Below are 15021 nucleotides of genomic sequence, written 5' to 3' on the forward strand. Positions count from 1 at the left end.
TGTTCTCAAACACAGGATTTAAAAACCACCTTTCCTAAAAGATGTATTATTAAATTCTGAGTTCAGGGATACTAGATACTTATGTCCTATCTTGTTCCTATGGGAAGAAATGCTGTGAACCACTGTAGCCAGCATCCCCCATGTTAACCTATGGAGCAAGATAGCCTTACAATAGTGAAAAACGAAAATGGCTGTAATTCACTACCAGAGCATGGTACCTGCACTAGTACATGCTCTACCTTTCACATACACTGCACCCTGCCCAGGGGGGTACCTTGGGCCTTCCATAGGGGTGACTGATGTGCACGAAAAGGGAAGGGTTAGGCCTGGTCAGTGGGGACACTGGCCAGGAGGACATGGCAGTTCTAAACTGCCCATAGGCGCTGCAGTGGCAGGCCTGAGACACCATTTTAGAGCTACTCCTGTGGGTGGCACAATCAGTGCTGCAGGCCCACTAGTAGCATTTGTCATCACCAGCCCTGGCACACCCAGTGCACTTTACTAGGGACTTCATGGTAATACAAATATGCCAAACATGTATATCCAATCAGAATAACAATTTACATAGGGAGCACTTACACTCTGGCACTGGTCAGCAGTGGCAGAGTGTCCAAAGCATCTAAACCAGCAAAAACGAAATCCAGCACAGCATCAAAAATACAGGAGGCAGAGGCAAAAAGATGGGGGTAATCACGCCAAAGATGCCAGGTCTAACAAGCGCCATCTTGGCTTGGGACCAGGCTTTTTCGGCGGGCGCCATCTTGGAGCGTCCATGCGCTCCTCCCTCCATTCCGGCGCCTATTTAAGGCACTTTTAGACAGCGGTCAGCCTTGAAAAGGTGCCGCATTACCGCGCTGCGGTTTGCAAGCGCTGCATATTTTAACTCCCTTAGTTGCAGAATTTTGCTCGTTTATTCTTCGTTTTTGTATTTTAATTGTGCACTGGCTGGGCTCTCCCCCCACTCATACCTGCATTTAATTTTGGGAATATTCACCACCGTTTTGGTGGGCCCGGGTTCTGTGGGTGGTCCGGGGATCATCTGGTGATCGGCGACCAGCGCCATCTTGGCTTGGGACCAGGCTTTTTCGGCGGGCGCCATCTTGGAGCGTCCATGCGCTCCTCCCTCCATTCCGGCGCCTATTTAAAGCCGCTCTCTCCCGCGCAGCGGGAACGCGCAGCTAGGACGCCGTCGCTTGCCAGAGTCCTGCCCGTCTGTGCCCGTCAGCGTCCCGGAGGCGCTCGGGGCGACAGGGGGGGCTCGGCCACCCAGCATGTGTCATACAGGATCACTCGTGCTGCGTTATACTTCTGGGGAGCTTCGCGCTCTCTCCACTGCGGTCAGTGGCTGCTGCATTGTCTTTCCTGGCCGTCACCGTGGTAAGTCCATCTGCCCCGGTTGCGGCTGGCGCCCCTCCCGAGCTCTGCCATGTTCCTCTGGCAGTAACACCGCCAGTGTGGGATTTCTCTGCATGCTACTAAACACCAGATCGGCGTGCAGACATGCACAAGACATCTTTGAGCTTCTTGACACGGCTAAACCACTATGTCTTATGCTCACCGAGACGTGGTGGAGAGAACTTTCGAATCCAGACGTGGCCATGGCAATCCCGCCTGATTATAACATCTTCAGGAAGGACAGAGCTAAGGGAAGGGGCGGTGGAGTGGCACTGGTGGTGAAGAAAGGCACGGCTTGTTCTATCTTGCCAGTGGAGGACATTCGTGGCTCGGAGTCCCTTGCTTTTTCTATCGCTTTGGCTCCGCATCAATCAGTCAAGGGATTATTGGTCTATAGACCGCCCGGTCCACCCGGAACGTTCTTTGAAGACCTTGACTCCGTCCTACTGGGACTGGCCCTGAAAGCGGAACACTGCATCGTAGCTGGGGATTTCAACTTTCGGATGGATGATCCATCTGACGCGGCCGCTATTAAAATCTCAGAGGCCATGGCACCGTTGGGATTGCTCCCCTATTTGCAGGGGCCGACGCATGACAAGGGGCACACTCTCGACCAGGTTTTCTCGACATCCCCTCTTGAGGCGCTAGAGATTATCCCGGTACTATGGTCAGACCATTTGCTCGCTAAATTTTCAATCAAAGGCACAGTTAAATCGGCTGTTGCCGCCCCACAGCAGCATGGTCGAACCCATAGGGCTTTCCATCGAGTGACCCCTGAGATGCTGGCTCAGGCTGCCCTGGATCATCCCTGCCCCCTCTCGGGCGACCTGTCGAAGGATCTGGAGTCCTTGCAGGCATGGCTTTCAGACAGGCTTAACGACCTTGCCCCGGAACTGGCCCCCCGTCTTACTCCAAAACGGGTTTCCGCCCCCTGGTTCACCGCTGCACTGTCGGCTAAGCGGCAGCAGTGCAAGGTGGCCGAAAGAGCTTGGCGGGTAAAATATGACCCGGAGGCTAAGCTGACTTATAAGAGTGCGGTTAAGGACTATCACCGGGACATTCGCCTGGGCAAGAAAGCCTACCTGGCAGGGAGGATAGAAGCTGCCTCCAACTCCTGTAAGGAGATTTTCTCTATAGTTAGAGAATTTATATCTCCACGGTCTAACATCTCTGAGGAGAGGCCCTCTGATTCCTGGGCCTCTGATCTCGCTAGTTTTTTTACCAGCAAGATCCAACTTATACAGGACTCTTTTCCATCGGCTGTACCCGCGGGGCTGATTAATTCTGAGGCCAACCGTCCGCCCCCGGCTGCGCCAGGTTTGACGCTGGGCGTGTTTCCACCTATATCTGCGCCCGCCTCTTTAGCACTTATGGGCAACTTGAAATCGGGTTCGCCCTTGGACCCGTGCCCTGCTAAAATTCTGGCGAAATTGGCCGAGGTGATCAATCCGCTGGCTAACCCGCTACTGAATCTCTCGCTGAGCCAGGGAGTGGTTCCGCAGGCTTGGAAGCAGGCAATGGTCATACCGCTGCTCAAGAAGCCTGGTCTGGATCCAAAGGCCCCAGTCAACTACCGGCCTATCTCCCTGCTGCCAGCTCTCACGAAAATTGTAGAAAAGCACGTGCAGACGGTGCTGTCCAATTTTCTAGAGACTAATGAGATTCTGCATGCCACCCAGTCGGGCTTTCGCCCAAATCTCAGCACGGAGACTGCGCTCCTCGAGGTTTCAGAAACCATTAAAGGGGTTCTGGATACTGGAGGTAAAGCCATGCTGGTGATGCTGGATTTGTCGTCGGCTTTCGACACCGTCCCCCATGATGGCCTGCTCACAAGACTCAGTGAGATTGGACTACGGGGGACGGTGCTCAGCTGGTTTTCGTCCTTTCTAGCCGGCCGCCGGCAAACGGTCTGGGCCTCGCCAGATTCCGCCGTGATGCCGCCCCTGGGAGTTGGGGTCCCCCAGGGCTCTATCTTGAGCCCGACCCTCTTTAATATCTTCATGACCCCTTTGGCGGCGTTGGCGGAGTCGTTTGGGGCCCGGATCGTATACTATGCAGACGACACCCAGCTCCTCTTCTCGTGCAGGAGAGGAGGAGACTTTGATGGGGAGAGTATCCGGGATTGCCTTGGGGCTGTGTTCCAATGTTTCCAACTGAACAGCCTCAAGTGCAATTCCGATAAGTCCGAGGTACTCTTCTTTGGGTGTGACATGGAGCCAGACTGGCAGGCGTGGTGGCCTACTGATATGTTCCCCCCCACTTGTTCTTCCCAAATGGCTAAGAACTTGGGGGTCAAGATGGACAAGGGGTTGACTATGAAGTCCCAGATCCTGGGGCTGTCGGGCACCTGCTTCGGCATCCTTAGGATGCTGCGGAGGTTTCTTCCCCTCTTATCGGAGGAGCACAGGAAGCTGACTGTGCAGGCCCAGATAGGCTCTAGGCTAGATTATTCAAACGTTCTGTACCTGGGCCTGCCAGAGTACCTGCTACAGCGGCTCCAAGTTGTTCAGAATGCGGCGGCGAGAGCGATTTTTGGCCTGAACAGACGTGCTAGTGCAGCGGGCTTGCTGCAGACCCTACATTGGCTCCCAATCCGCAAGCGGATTGCTTTTAAGGCTTTGACCTTGACATACAAGGCCCTCCATGCGACGGGAGCTAAGTACCTCCAAAAGAGACTTGCCTTCTACCGGCCGGCTCGTTCTCTGAGGTCAGAATCCCTGTTTTTAGCGACTGTCCCACGAGTGAAGAGAGCGCGCCTGGGAGGTCGCTCCTTTGGACTACTGGCGCCACAGCTGTGGAACTCTCTGCCTCTTATACTTCGGGGAGCCACCAGCTTACTAGCTTTTAGAAAAGGCCTCAAAACCTGGTTGTTCACCCAGTAGGCCTTTTGCTTGTTCTGTTCTTTCTATCTGCGATATTTTCTCTTTTAATGTGTTATGTTAGTATACTGCAGCCCTCCTTTCTAAAAGCGCCGGGACACTCTTTTTGAGTAGCCGTGCGCTCTACAAAAGCCACTATAACATAACATAACATAAGGGTCGTGTCCGGTGAAGACCGGGAGCAGTGGGCCACGACATCATGCTTGTGCAAGGTCGACTACCTCCGTGACTTCTTCCGGTGCTTACCCGATGCAGACGAGCGACGTCCACAGGAACGACTCTGGATCTGCCCTGAAGAGGAACCTCCGAGTGGGAGGAAGAACTGTGCCGTATGGATCCTTCTACTGGAGACGGAGGCCGGCGCCGCGAAGATTCTGACCAAGACAACCGGGCGGACATCAATTTCATCCGTCGTTCCCGCAGGGACTTCAACTTCAACTGCTGGCAGGCATCTCACTCTGCGAAGTCGTGGTGCTTGCCCAAGCACCACATACAGATCTCATGTGGATCCGTCGCCGACATCTGCCGCGAACAGGACGCACACGACTTGAAGCCCGCAGGCATCAGCACACTGTTCCAGACACGAAAAGGCATCGAGAAGGACTGATTAACTAAAATAGACCAGAGGAACCCCTTCTCCCAAATCTGCATTAGGATGCAAAAAAGAAGAAAAACTGACATCATCACCTCGAGGGGGACTTATATGGCTCCACTGACGTCACTTCAGTGGATGTCAGGACGGGGCCGGGCGGCGTCGCCCCCCCTCCTGCGTGCAGAGGTACTGCTGGGGAAAAGGTTTTCCGGATCCTGTCTGACGTCTGGGGAAATTCTAAGTTAAGAAATCTGCGGCTAGATGACTATCAGGTCCCTGTATTCGTTAAAGCTCCACGACTTGTGGGATCACCAGGACACATATGTTTTTCATTTAAAGGCTGTGAGGAAAAATATATATTGGTCATTTGTGATAGCTGAGGATTCGCAGAAAGCTGCCACCGTCAAGATAACTAGATAACTAGCTAACCAGTGATTTTATGTATTTTAAGCCCATCCGCAGATTGAAGTTATTTTGGGACGTAGTGTCTGTACCATGCATAGGAAACTTTACTTTCAGTTTCGTGTAGACACCCTACTGCTTAGAGAGTTTACAGCAGACTAGGCTGGGAAAAGAGGTACTTCTTGCCCGATTAGTGATCACCCAAGTGAAAGTGTCTCCCATGTTTTGTTTGAATGTCCAGCCTATCTATCTCCCCGGTATACCTGGCCTGTATCCATCTGTAGGCTAATAGATGTAAGGAATTATCAGGCAGCCTGGCGCATCCTTAGATCAGACTCTCACCTTGTAATGGCTGTAGGAAAGTAGGATCTGCTTTCATGGTTAGCCCCACTTTTTGCCTGGTGTTATGCTGTTTCTCAGTAGTCTGACTGGGATCTTGCTCATTAGAACCCCAGTCTCTGTGCTTTCTCCCCTAAATTGGTTATGGTATGTACTTAGGTACATCCCAGATTGGATAATGGTGTTATCCTTATAAGTTCCTAGTATATGGGACTAAGGTACCCAGCGCATAGGTACCCCAGGGATCCCCCATGGCTGAAGCATGTATTAAGCCACCCATGGGAGACCACTCAAACTGTAGCTACATGCCTGACATTGCAGCCTTTGTAAACTGGTGCTACCACCACTTACGAAAATATATAGGTTTCTCTATATCTAAGGTCACTGCACTTAAAACCTATAAGTCACCCCTAAAGCTGGCCTTTCAATCCTGAAGGCAGGGTGCTCGGTTATAAGTGTGAGGGGGCCCCTGAATGAGCAGGACACCCCTACAACCTTCTGAGTCCATTCTCTCAGGTTGTGAGTGCATCAGCCATTACGATACATAGAGTGGCCATGCGACATTACGCAATGGCCATGTCTAAACTGGCTGTAACGAACCCTGTCATGTTTGGTATCAAATATGTTGGAATCATACCCCCGAACCGTACGGTGAGGGAGGGGATGTATGATTCCATGGACTGTAAAGCTCCTCCGGGAGGCCCTCAGTTGTCCCGGTATCAGTCATCTAGACAGCACAACTCAACATGGCTGCTGCCGCCCAGAGACATGATTCAGCCCTCCTTTGCTGAGCTAGGCTCGAGCAGAGGAAGGCAGGACAATAGGTATCCTGTCACAGGGAGGTGTGTCCACCTTCCAGACAAGGCTTAGTGTATTAGGACAGGGTGGGGGCGCTTGCCAGCGCCACTTAGTCTGCATGCGGGGCACATTTGGTGCCCTCGTTGCATAGTCCTTTTCAAACCAACTCAGAGAGCCATTGGCTCCAGCTCTGGTGCGAAACTGGACAAAGGACATGGGACTATCCTCCCCACTGTCCAACCGCTTCCCTGGGAGGGAACCCTGAATTGTCCCAACCCTTTCCTTAGGGTATTTAAGGGCTTACCTGTAGGTGGTCCCTAGATTCATTGTGGGGCAAGATTCATATCAAGACCCCACTTTTTCTTTGACTGTCTGGGCCCTCGGGACATCGCTGGATTTCTCTCTGGGTTCGAGACTGCAACTGGGAAGACTCCTGCTGCTCCTGGTCTCGCTGTTCTGCAAGTCTGCTGCAACGTCTGTGCCGGTGCTCCAAAAAAGGAACCTTCAATGGCCTGTAGATATCCAAGACACCTGAAGGAATCTCCCTTGGAGTGAAGGAGTCACTTACCTTCATCTGCAGGCACGCAACGAAGCTGACCGGCCTGCTGATCCTGGGCTCCCATGGACTCCAAAAAGCTCAGCGACACAGGAGGTGGTTCTTCACATCTCTCGAGGCCTGCCCAGCCCTCTCACCAAGTTTGAGACCAGTACCTCTCGTCGGAGCCGCAGGAATGGAACCCCTGAGCACCGCTTTGACTTGTCGTTGCAAAGGCTTGTTGGCTTCCTTCCACCAAGATCTTCGGGCAATAAGTATCCCCAATCTCAAGCATATCCTATGACTAAGATCTTTGTCGTCAATGCATCACTTGCACCGTGGGTCTGCATCTTTGATGAGCTGCTTGAGGTCCTCTTGCGACTCCAATGCCTCCGACCCTTGGCTCCTCTTGAGGTTCTTCTTTGAATCCAGCGGGCTCCCCTGATTGCTCAGGCCTGGTCTGACTACCCTGCTAGTGGCGATTCACCAGAACCTTGCTGGTCCCGACACTGCACCATTTTTGCTTTCCACGTTGGTTGCAGTTGCCAAGGTTTGTTGGTGCTTCAGACGGACACCGACCACTCAGAAAGTGAATGAGTAATAAGATGCCTTTAAATCATTTTATCTGGTCACATTTGATCTGCATTCAGAGACAGAAGTCAAATGTTAGCTTATGTCTTTCTACAATTTGGAGCTTAATTTTATCCTGGAAGTTGATGTTCACTTATCTTTCTCTAACTGCAAAGTTAGACGATTTTGTAAACTGAACTGTCTTACTATGGTGATGTGCAAAGAGTGAGAATTGAAAGGCTGTAGGATGTCGGGTTTTGTTCTAAGACACAACATTTAAATAGATTGTAAATTAACTATACAAACATTTCAAAATATACTTCAGTTGTTTTGAAACCACATTTTTTTGTAATTTTCTGTGAATGGAAAAAAGTGTTAATAGGAAGCAAATAAATCAGAACCGGTCCCAGAATGCTTGCTTCTGATCTAGGGTGATCGTGGCCTGGCAGTTCGGGCTGAAATATTTATATGTTTGTGTTGTTACAAAGGTCTTCCTTTTCCAAACTAATTTCTTTAGATCATGGTTTCGAGTTCCCACATACCTTCCCCACCAAAAAGCAAATTACCACCTTTTAACAATGAAGGGATTAAATGTGTCATATAGTGTGGGGAATAGGCCAGCACTATGCAACGTCACTGCATTCTTTATTACGGTTAGTGTCTCTAAGTAAAGCACATTTTGCATGAACATAAGGCAGGGTTGACTGAGTCATACTGTACATTGAGCCCATGGACTTTGGACTTCTTCCTATATGATGTTCTTAGTCGATGTCACCTCATTGCTGCCTGAAGTTACTTCACTATAAATCAATTGTCAAAGTATTATTCAGCTGCTCTGCATTGATGAATCCATAACGTCGGAACTCTACTTTGCTGAACAGGCACCCTGGATCTTACAAGACCAGAGGTTAATTGGTCCAAGGAATAACTGACTAATGGTCTAAAGGATTTGATAGAACCACTTGGCACCATAAACAATTTAAAGTCATCACAGTTGCTAAAGGGGTCTCCAATAGGTAATACATTTGAGCAGGAGGAGAAGTTTGGTTGATCTGCTGACATCTTGAACTCAGATTGCTCCCGTATAAGTGATAACCACCAATCGGGGTATTATTTGAACAAACCCTTTAATACAGGAGTACCATCAACACCAGGTATTTTAAGTGTCCAGAGGCGAACGTGGTCCAGGCACATTTGATAATACTATTGTTTTGAAATGTATTTTAAGAAAAAACTGTTTGCATTGAATTAGTCCCTAAGAAGCCGGAGACAAATCGGATAATCCGCCGAAACGCAGCGTCTATATTATTTCAACTACAACGAGTAGTGAAGCAATCTGTAGTGGAAGGCTCAGATTTTTGGATGATACATAAAAGCAAATCTTTTTAAATGTATGTGAATTGATTTTATCTAGATATTTTGGGAATATGTATGAATTTGTTCATTGAGGCATTGCAAATATAATTGTGGAATTGAAAAAAAAATGTTTGTCTGTGGAATTAGATTCAAATATATTTCATGAATGCAATACCATTAACATACATATTTTTTTAAATAAATAAAGAACATTTTATTAATACATTGAGGAAATTAAGATTGCTTGTTTATCAGATCTAGTTTAACATACTTTTCTTCTTGTTTATATATTTGTGGTTCAGTGCACTCTGTTTGATCACAGGTGAACTATTAAATAATAGCACATAAGGGATCCCTTGTTTTTAAGTTTTCAAGTTCCCACATACCTTCCCTACCAACAACCACATTACCACCTTTTATCAATGACGGGATTAAATGTGTTGTATAGTGTGGGGAATAGGCCATCATTATGCAACAACACCACTGCATTCTTTATTACGGTTAGTGTCTCCAAGTAAAGCATATTTTGCATGAATACAAGGGAGGATTGACTCAGTCATACTGTACATTGAGCGAATGGACTTTGGATTCCTTCCTACATAGCGAGGATTTCGACAGACAAGGTCTTTCACATGATGTTCTAAGTCGATGTCACCTCATTGCTGCCTGAAAATACTTCACTATGAATTAATTGTCAAAGTATTATTCAGCTCCTCTGCATTTGGGGCTTACACCCCTTTGGGAGGATTACATAGAAAGGACATCTGTGGTTAATCCTACCAGTGGTGAAGGCCTATCCTGTGGATACACATTTATGGAGGTTCAACCTTCCTATACAACCTGGTCATTTGAATATAAAACCTTGAAAGTACATTATGCTTGAAACAAATAGCAGCCCGGATGCTACAGAACTATAACACTATTGGCACAACGACTCAGGTGAAGGAAGTGTGATACTTAATTCACCTTGGGGAGACTATGCACTTCTTTTCAGAACTAAGGGATGATGGGAGTGAAATACAGATTTCCAGGGTCAGAATCTTGTTCACACATCACAGTCCCTCTACACCTCTCAGTCCCACTTCTATTTTCTCTGGAAGGTCAAAGGCAGCCCTGAGGCTCACTATGAAATATACATAAAACTGCTTCAGTATTATTTACATACTGTATTTGGTAAATGCTAACAGTACAAGAAACTTAATGGGAGAGAAAATAGCAACCAGTGTGATTATTACACTCTGAACAAATAACAGAATATTTGATGCAACAAAATAATATTGTCTACAAACACAAACAACTAAACACCCTACAGAAATCTGCTCATCTGCCACTGGCCCTGTGCTCGCATTCATCTCCACTCAATCGTTTCGTGCCATCCTGGCTCCTGGCAAGCAAACGTGCACAAGGAGAAACAGACAGGACTCACCTTCTGTCACAGGATTGCCATCGGGCTCACTTCCCAGATCAACACTCAGCTTGCTCAGAAGATTTGTCAGCTCTCCATCTGAGACACTGCTGTCTTTGTGGTCCGCCTGCAGGCTCGTTTGCGTGTTCACCACTGTGGGATACATAGGAGGACACGGAGAGTGAGGCAGAGGAAAAGGAGGAGGAATTACCATTGGCTTTGGAACTGCATAGAACTCCATGCTCGTCAGGGTCTTTCATCTAGAATTCAGCATTAGTTGCCCACATGAAAAAATACCAAACAACTCAATGAGAGGCGAGACAGGCTAATTCCTTGCCTGGTTATACATTGCGTCTTCTTTAACCTCTCCTTGCGCCCACCCGCATTGCTCCTCACATATTGAGCGACACCTCAAAGAGGTAAGAGCCTCAAGATGCCTTCTTCCATTGAGAAGCCATTGAGACACCCTAGTGTATATGCTGCGCTTTATAAATGCCAATAAATAAATAAATAAATTTGCCCCTCTTGCTTGTCGTTCACTATTCATGGCACTTGTATATGTCCATTTTACCTTCAGACACAACCCAGTAATCAGGCCCACATGTTTCTCTACCTATGTTAGAGGTAAATAAGAACACTGCATCACTTTTTAGCAGATGTTCACCCCTCCAAGAATGCGTGCACACTTAGGATGCCCCCATGCAATGCTTTTATTCTCCAATTACCATCAACTTATAATGCATTTCGACTGACAAGTGACATTGAGATATTTTGTTTTCACTTTAGTAAAAAAAAAGAAAAGTATTTAGTATTTCATATGCTTGTTTTCTAATAAACGTTTTTAAGTTATATATTACCTACTGGCAGTCGCCAGTAGGTATATATAGTTAGGACCTAGTTTCCATAGGAAATCCGTAACATTCTATTGGGAATAACTTTGGCGCCGGTGGACAAATCTTCGCGGTTTTCTCAAAGAAGATGGCCCGTTCCGCTCCGCTTCTTCCCTTAAAGTCTCGGGTAGATTCGTCAAGCGGGGGCCGAGAAAAAATGGGGAGTCCCAAAACGTGTTTTCCCCATTTTATTTTCCATAGGACGATTAGACACGGCTATGGAATTACAAGAAATTTGGCAAAATGGTAAGAGTCTAATTCGCAGATCGCCCTTTTGTTTAAATGGTGTGAATCCCTCCAGTAGTTGTTGAGAAAATCGAATTTGAAAAAATGTATATATCTATAAGCGCGCACCGTGCGAGCCCCTTTCCATGCACGAGCTGCATGCTGATTGGCTGCCACTGTCTGTCAACACTCCAAAACAGACATTGATGGCAGCCATCTTGTGCCTCGGTAGTCTGAGACACAAGAAAGCTGAAAAATAAACGTGTAGAACTCAAAAAGGGGATAGGGTAGAAGCACCCTGACCCCCTAGGCCAGCTCAGGGGGTCCCACAGGGAGCTTTCACTCCTCTGCTTTTAGCCACTGAAGAAAGGATGTTGGTTATCCTGAAATGCGTCTGGCTGTTTAAGAACGTTATTGAAGACTGCATTTGTTTATTCGTCTGCTGGCAAGTGGTGTAATAAATTACGGTGATATTCAGCTTCTTGTGGCTTTACTCCGTTGGGGCTTACCTGTTGGATGGATGAATAACGGCTGTTATTCAGCCGTGGAGTAAAGGGTGACGCTGCCTTGAAGCACTGAATTCACCTCTGTAAAGCAGGGCAGATGACAGGCGGGACAGCGCTTCTACCCACTTGGATTATTACTTTAAGCTTAATTTGATGGGACTTCAAGCTGCCCCACGAGGGGAAGATTATGCTGCACTACATTGCCGAGATGGCTTTGCAAAGAGCCACGCCCACTGGGGCAGATAAATGGATTTATAAATGTGCGCGAAGAAACAGCGCTTTCACTCCTCTGCTTTTAGCCACTGAAGAAAGGATGTTGGTTATCCTGAAACGCGTCTGGCTGTTTAAAGAACTTTGAGGACTGCACCTGATTGTTCGTCTGCTGGCAAGTGGTGTAATAAATTACAGTGATATTCAGCTCCTTGTGGCTTTACTCCGTTGGGGCTTACCTGTTGGATGGATATATATATCTCCAAAAGCACTTTTCTGACAAGAAAGGCGTGGCGCACACTTCTCTGTGATTTTTTAATTAGCTTTATTCCGCTCCCTCGGCAGACAAACGCGTTTCGGCCATGCTGGCCTTGAACAAAAAAATAAATAAATTATATATATATATATATATATATCCGCAAAAACTCCAAACACCACTTCCAGGTCAACCAGCGTCAGACCGGCGAGGGAACATAGGAGACGGACCACAGAATGCGCTGCACAGGATCTTTATTTGCAGAGAAGCCGGTAAGCCAGATATATATACGAACAGTCCAATTACAACATAATATCTTAAACATACAAACCACTGAAATTCACTAGTTATAGTTATCTCAGGTAACTACAACTAGGGCCCCCACCATGCACCTGTGTTTGTTTGTTCCCGCCTTGCAGAAGCAATGTGAGTTTCTCTGCCCACAAGAGTGTGGGTATGGAAACATATGTTGCCTTCCAAGTGGCAAGAGCAGACATAGGTTTCCCTGCCCACAATTGTGGTATGTCCCAGGGTAGGGCTCCCAGGACACAGTAATTGATCTGGCCTTGGGGGATGAGGTCCGCAGGCAGTTACAGGCTCAGGGAGGTAGGCCTAGTGACGCCTTCCCTGCAATTTATGGCAGAACACAATATATATTTATTTTTTGTACAGTTTTTTGGCTGCATGCCGCTAGCCCTCCCCATAACTGGGCCTAGGGGGGGGGGGGGGCGGGGGGGGCTGTGGGGAAGGTCAGGGTCTTTTTTTAGCCTTTTTGTAGGACTCAGGACGGGCCTCATTACAATGTCATCGGCCAAACCGCCGACAGCCCATCGGTGACGGTCAAACCGCGGTATTATGATACTGGCAGTCGGACTCACAGCTATCGGACGCAACACCGCCACCTCTGCCAGGATCATAGATCTAGACTGTGCGGCGGTCAGAAATGAGTCCCAGATTGACTGCGGTGCCAAGACAGGCACGTCCGTCGGGATTACGATGGCTCTTTCTGACAACCTTTTCATGACGGGGACCCCGCCATGAAAAAGTTGTCAGAAAGGCAATGAGGGGGCCTCAGGGTGTCTGAGCCCGTAGCAACATGCAGTTGGGGCCACATGTAGTACCCCCCTACCTTAGCACCGTCATGTAAACGCCGTTTGCCATGCACAATATGTTGCATGGCACAAAGTGCACTGATGTGCCAAAGGCGCTGCACGGCAGAGACATCTATTGCGGCATATTCCTATGGCTGTAGCATGCCCCTGCCATGGTATTGACAACATCTGACTGCCAGTTCAGCGGTCAGATCGAAACAAGGCAGTCGGATGGCTGCATGCTTGTCGAGGTCTCCTGACCACCGCAATAGCTGCCAGCGGTCTGACCACCCTAAGTCCTGAGTCCAAAAATGGCTGCCACTACATCCTTGTTGATGTGGTGGCAGTCAATCAGATCTTCGTATGAGATCTGTTGGGTCCACGGTGCTTCTGCATGGTGATATATACAACGTTTTTGAAGCTGATTTACCCTAAAACTACTGAAAGGATTTACACCAAATCACAAAAAGCACCTTTGCCAGACAAAGATCCAGCTTTCTGCCAATTGTGGTTTAATCCATTCAGGCATTTGGGCTGTAGCTGTGTCAAATGTTTCTATAGAACAAGCATTGGCATAACCAATAGGTCTCGCTTTTGGGACCTTATAAGTATTTAGTTATGCAGCACAATATTCTTGGTGGAACATAAACCGTTGCATGGCTAAACACTAATAAGATCCCAAAGGCGAGCCCCATTATCCCGAGGAAATTGAGTGGGTTGCATTACAGGTGGGTGAGAGCATTTTTCCAGAAACAGGAGAGTGAGTTTCTTAAGAAGCATGAGTGAGTTCCTTCTGAGAGGTGGTGTAGTGAGTACATTTGAAGATTGGAAGAGTGACTTTCTTTACTAATGTTCTTTTCCAAAAGTGAGGGAGTATGCTTTAGAGGTGATTGAGTGAGTAATCTCACACGTGAAGAAGTGGGCTTTCTGAAAAATGAGCGATTGAGTTTCATCAGAGAGGAGGAGTGAGTGAGATTTCTCAGAGGCAAGCGAGCGAGTTTTCTTTAAGAGAAGTGAGTGAGCTTTCTCATAAGCAAGTGAGTGAGTTTTCTTAGTGCCAAGCCTGTAAGTTTCATAGTGATTTTTGAGTGACTTTTCTCATACCCGAGGCGAATGAGTCTTCCTTGAGGGGAGATGTATTAAATGAGAGATATCTTAGAGGCTAATTAGTCCTAGGAGGGCAGAATTGCAATCATTTAAGAACAATAACTCAGTCGCCTTTACTTTAAAATGGAAAGTTCTTTTGATTTAAAGGTCTACAGTAAGGATCCAGCATATGCAGCAGCTACACGTTCATAACCGGGGTTTGCTGACTATCGTGTGATCTTGGACAAAAAAAGTCTACATGAAATGTACGGAAAAGACATGTAAGAATTCCACTTAACATGCACGGTCTCCTCCTAGCCCTTTCGTGCCCTCTGACCCTGCCACCGCGCAATTGAAGTATATTTCTCTGCAGTTCCCCAGCCAAACCGATGCTGGTTTATTTCGGTTAGTTTAGACCATAAAACACACATAAATTACGTTACTTAAAACTAAATAGAAGAAAACAAAGTGCAATGTGCAAACATA

At 47.6% G+C, this 15021-nt stretch overlaps 1 protein-coding gene across 1 annotated transcript in view; it reads right to left on the reverse strand.

Annotated features, from left to right (window-relative positions):
• LOC147677854 (uncharacterized) overlaps positions 1-15021 on the reverse strand; it is a 201491-nt gene that overhangs the window by 34279 nt on the left and 152191 nt on the right. Inside the window, exon 3 of the mRNA XM_086946514.1 lies at positions 10293-10424. Coding sequence (XP_086802640.1) covers positions 10293-10424 — 132 coding nt within the window. The remainder of the gene's footprint in view (positions 1-10292; positions 10425-15021) is intronic.

The sequence above is a fragment of the Lissotriton vulgaris genome, chromosome 12 (assembly GCF_964263255.1).
Source record: "Lissotriton vulgaris chromosome 12, aLisVul1.2, whole genome shotgun sequence".
Taxonomy (NCBI): Eukaryota; Metazoa; Chordata; class Amphibia; order Caudata; family Salamandridae; genus Lissotriton; species Lissotriton vulgaris.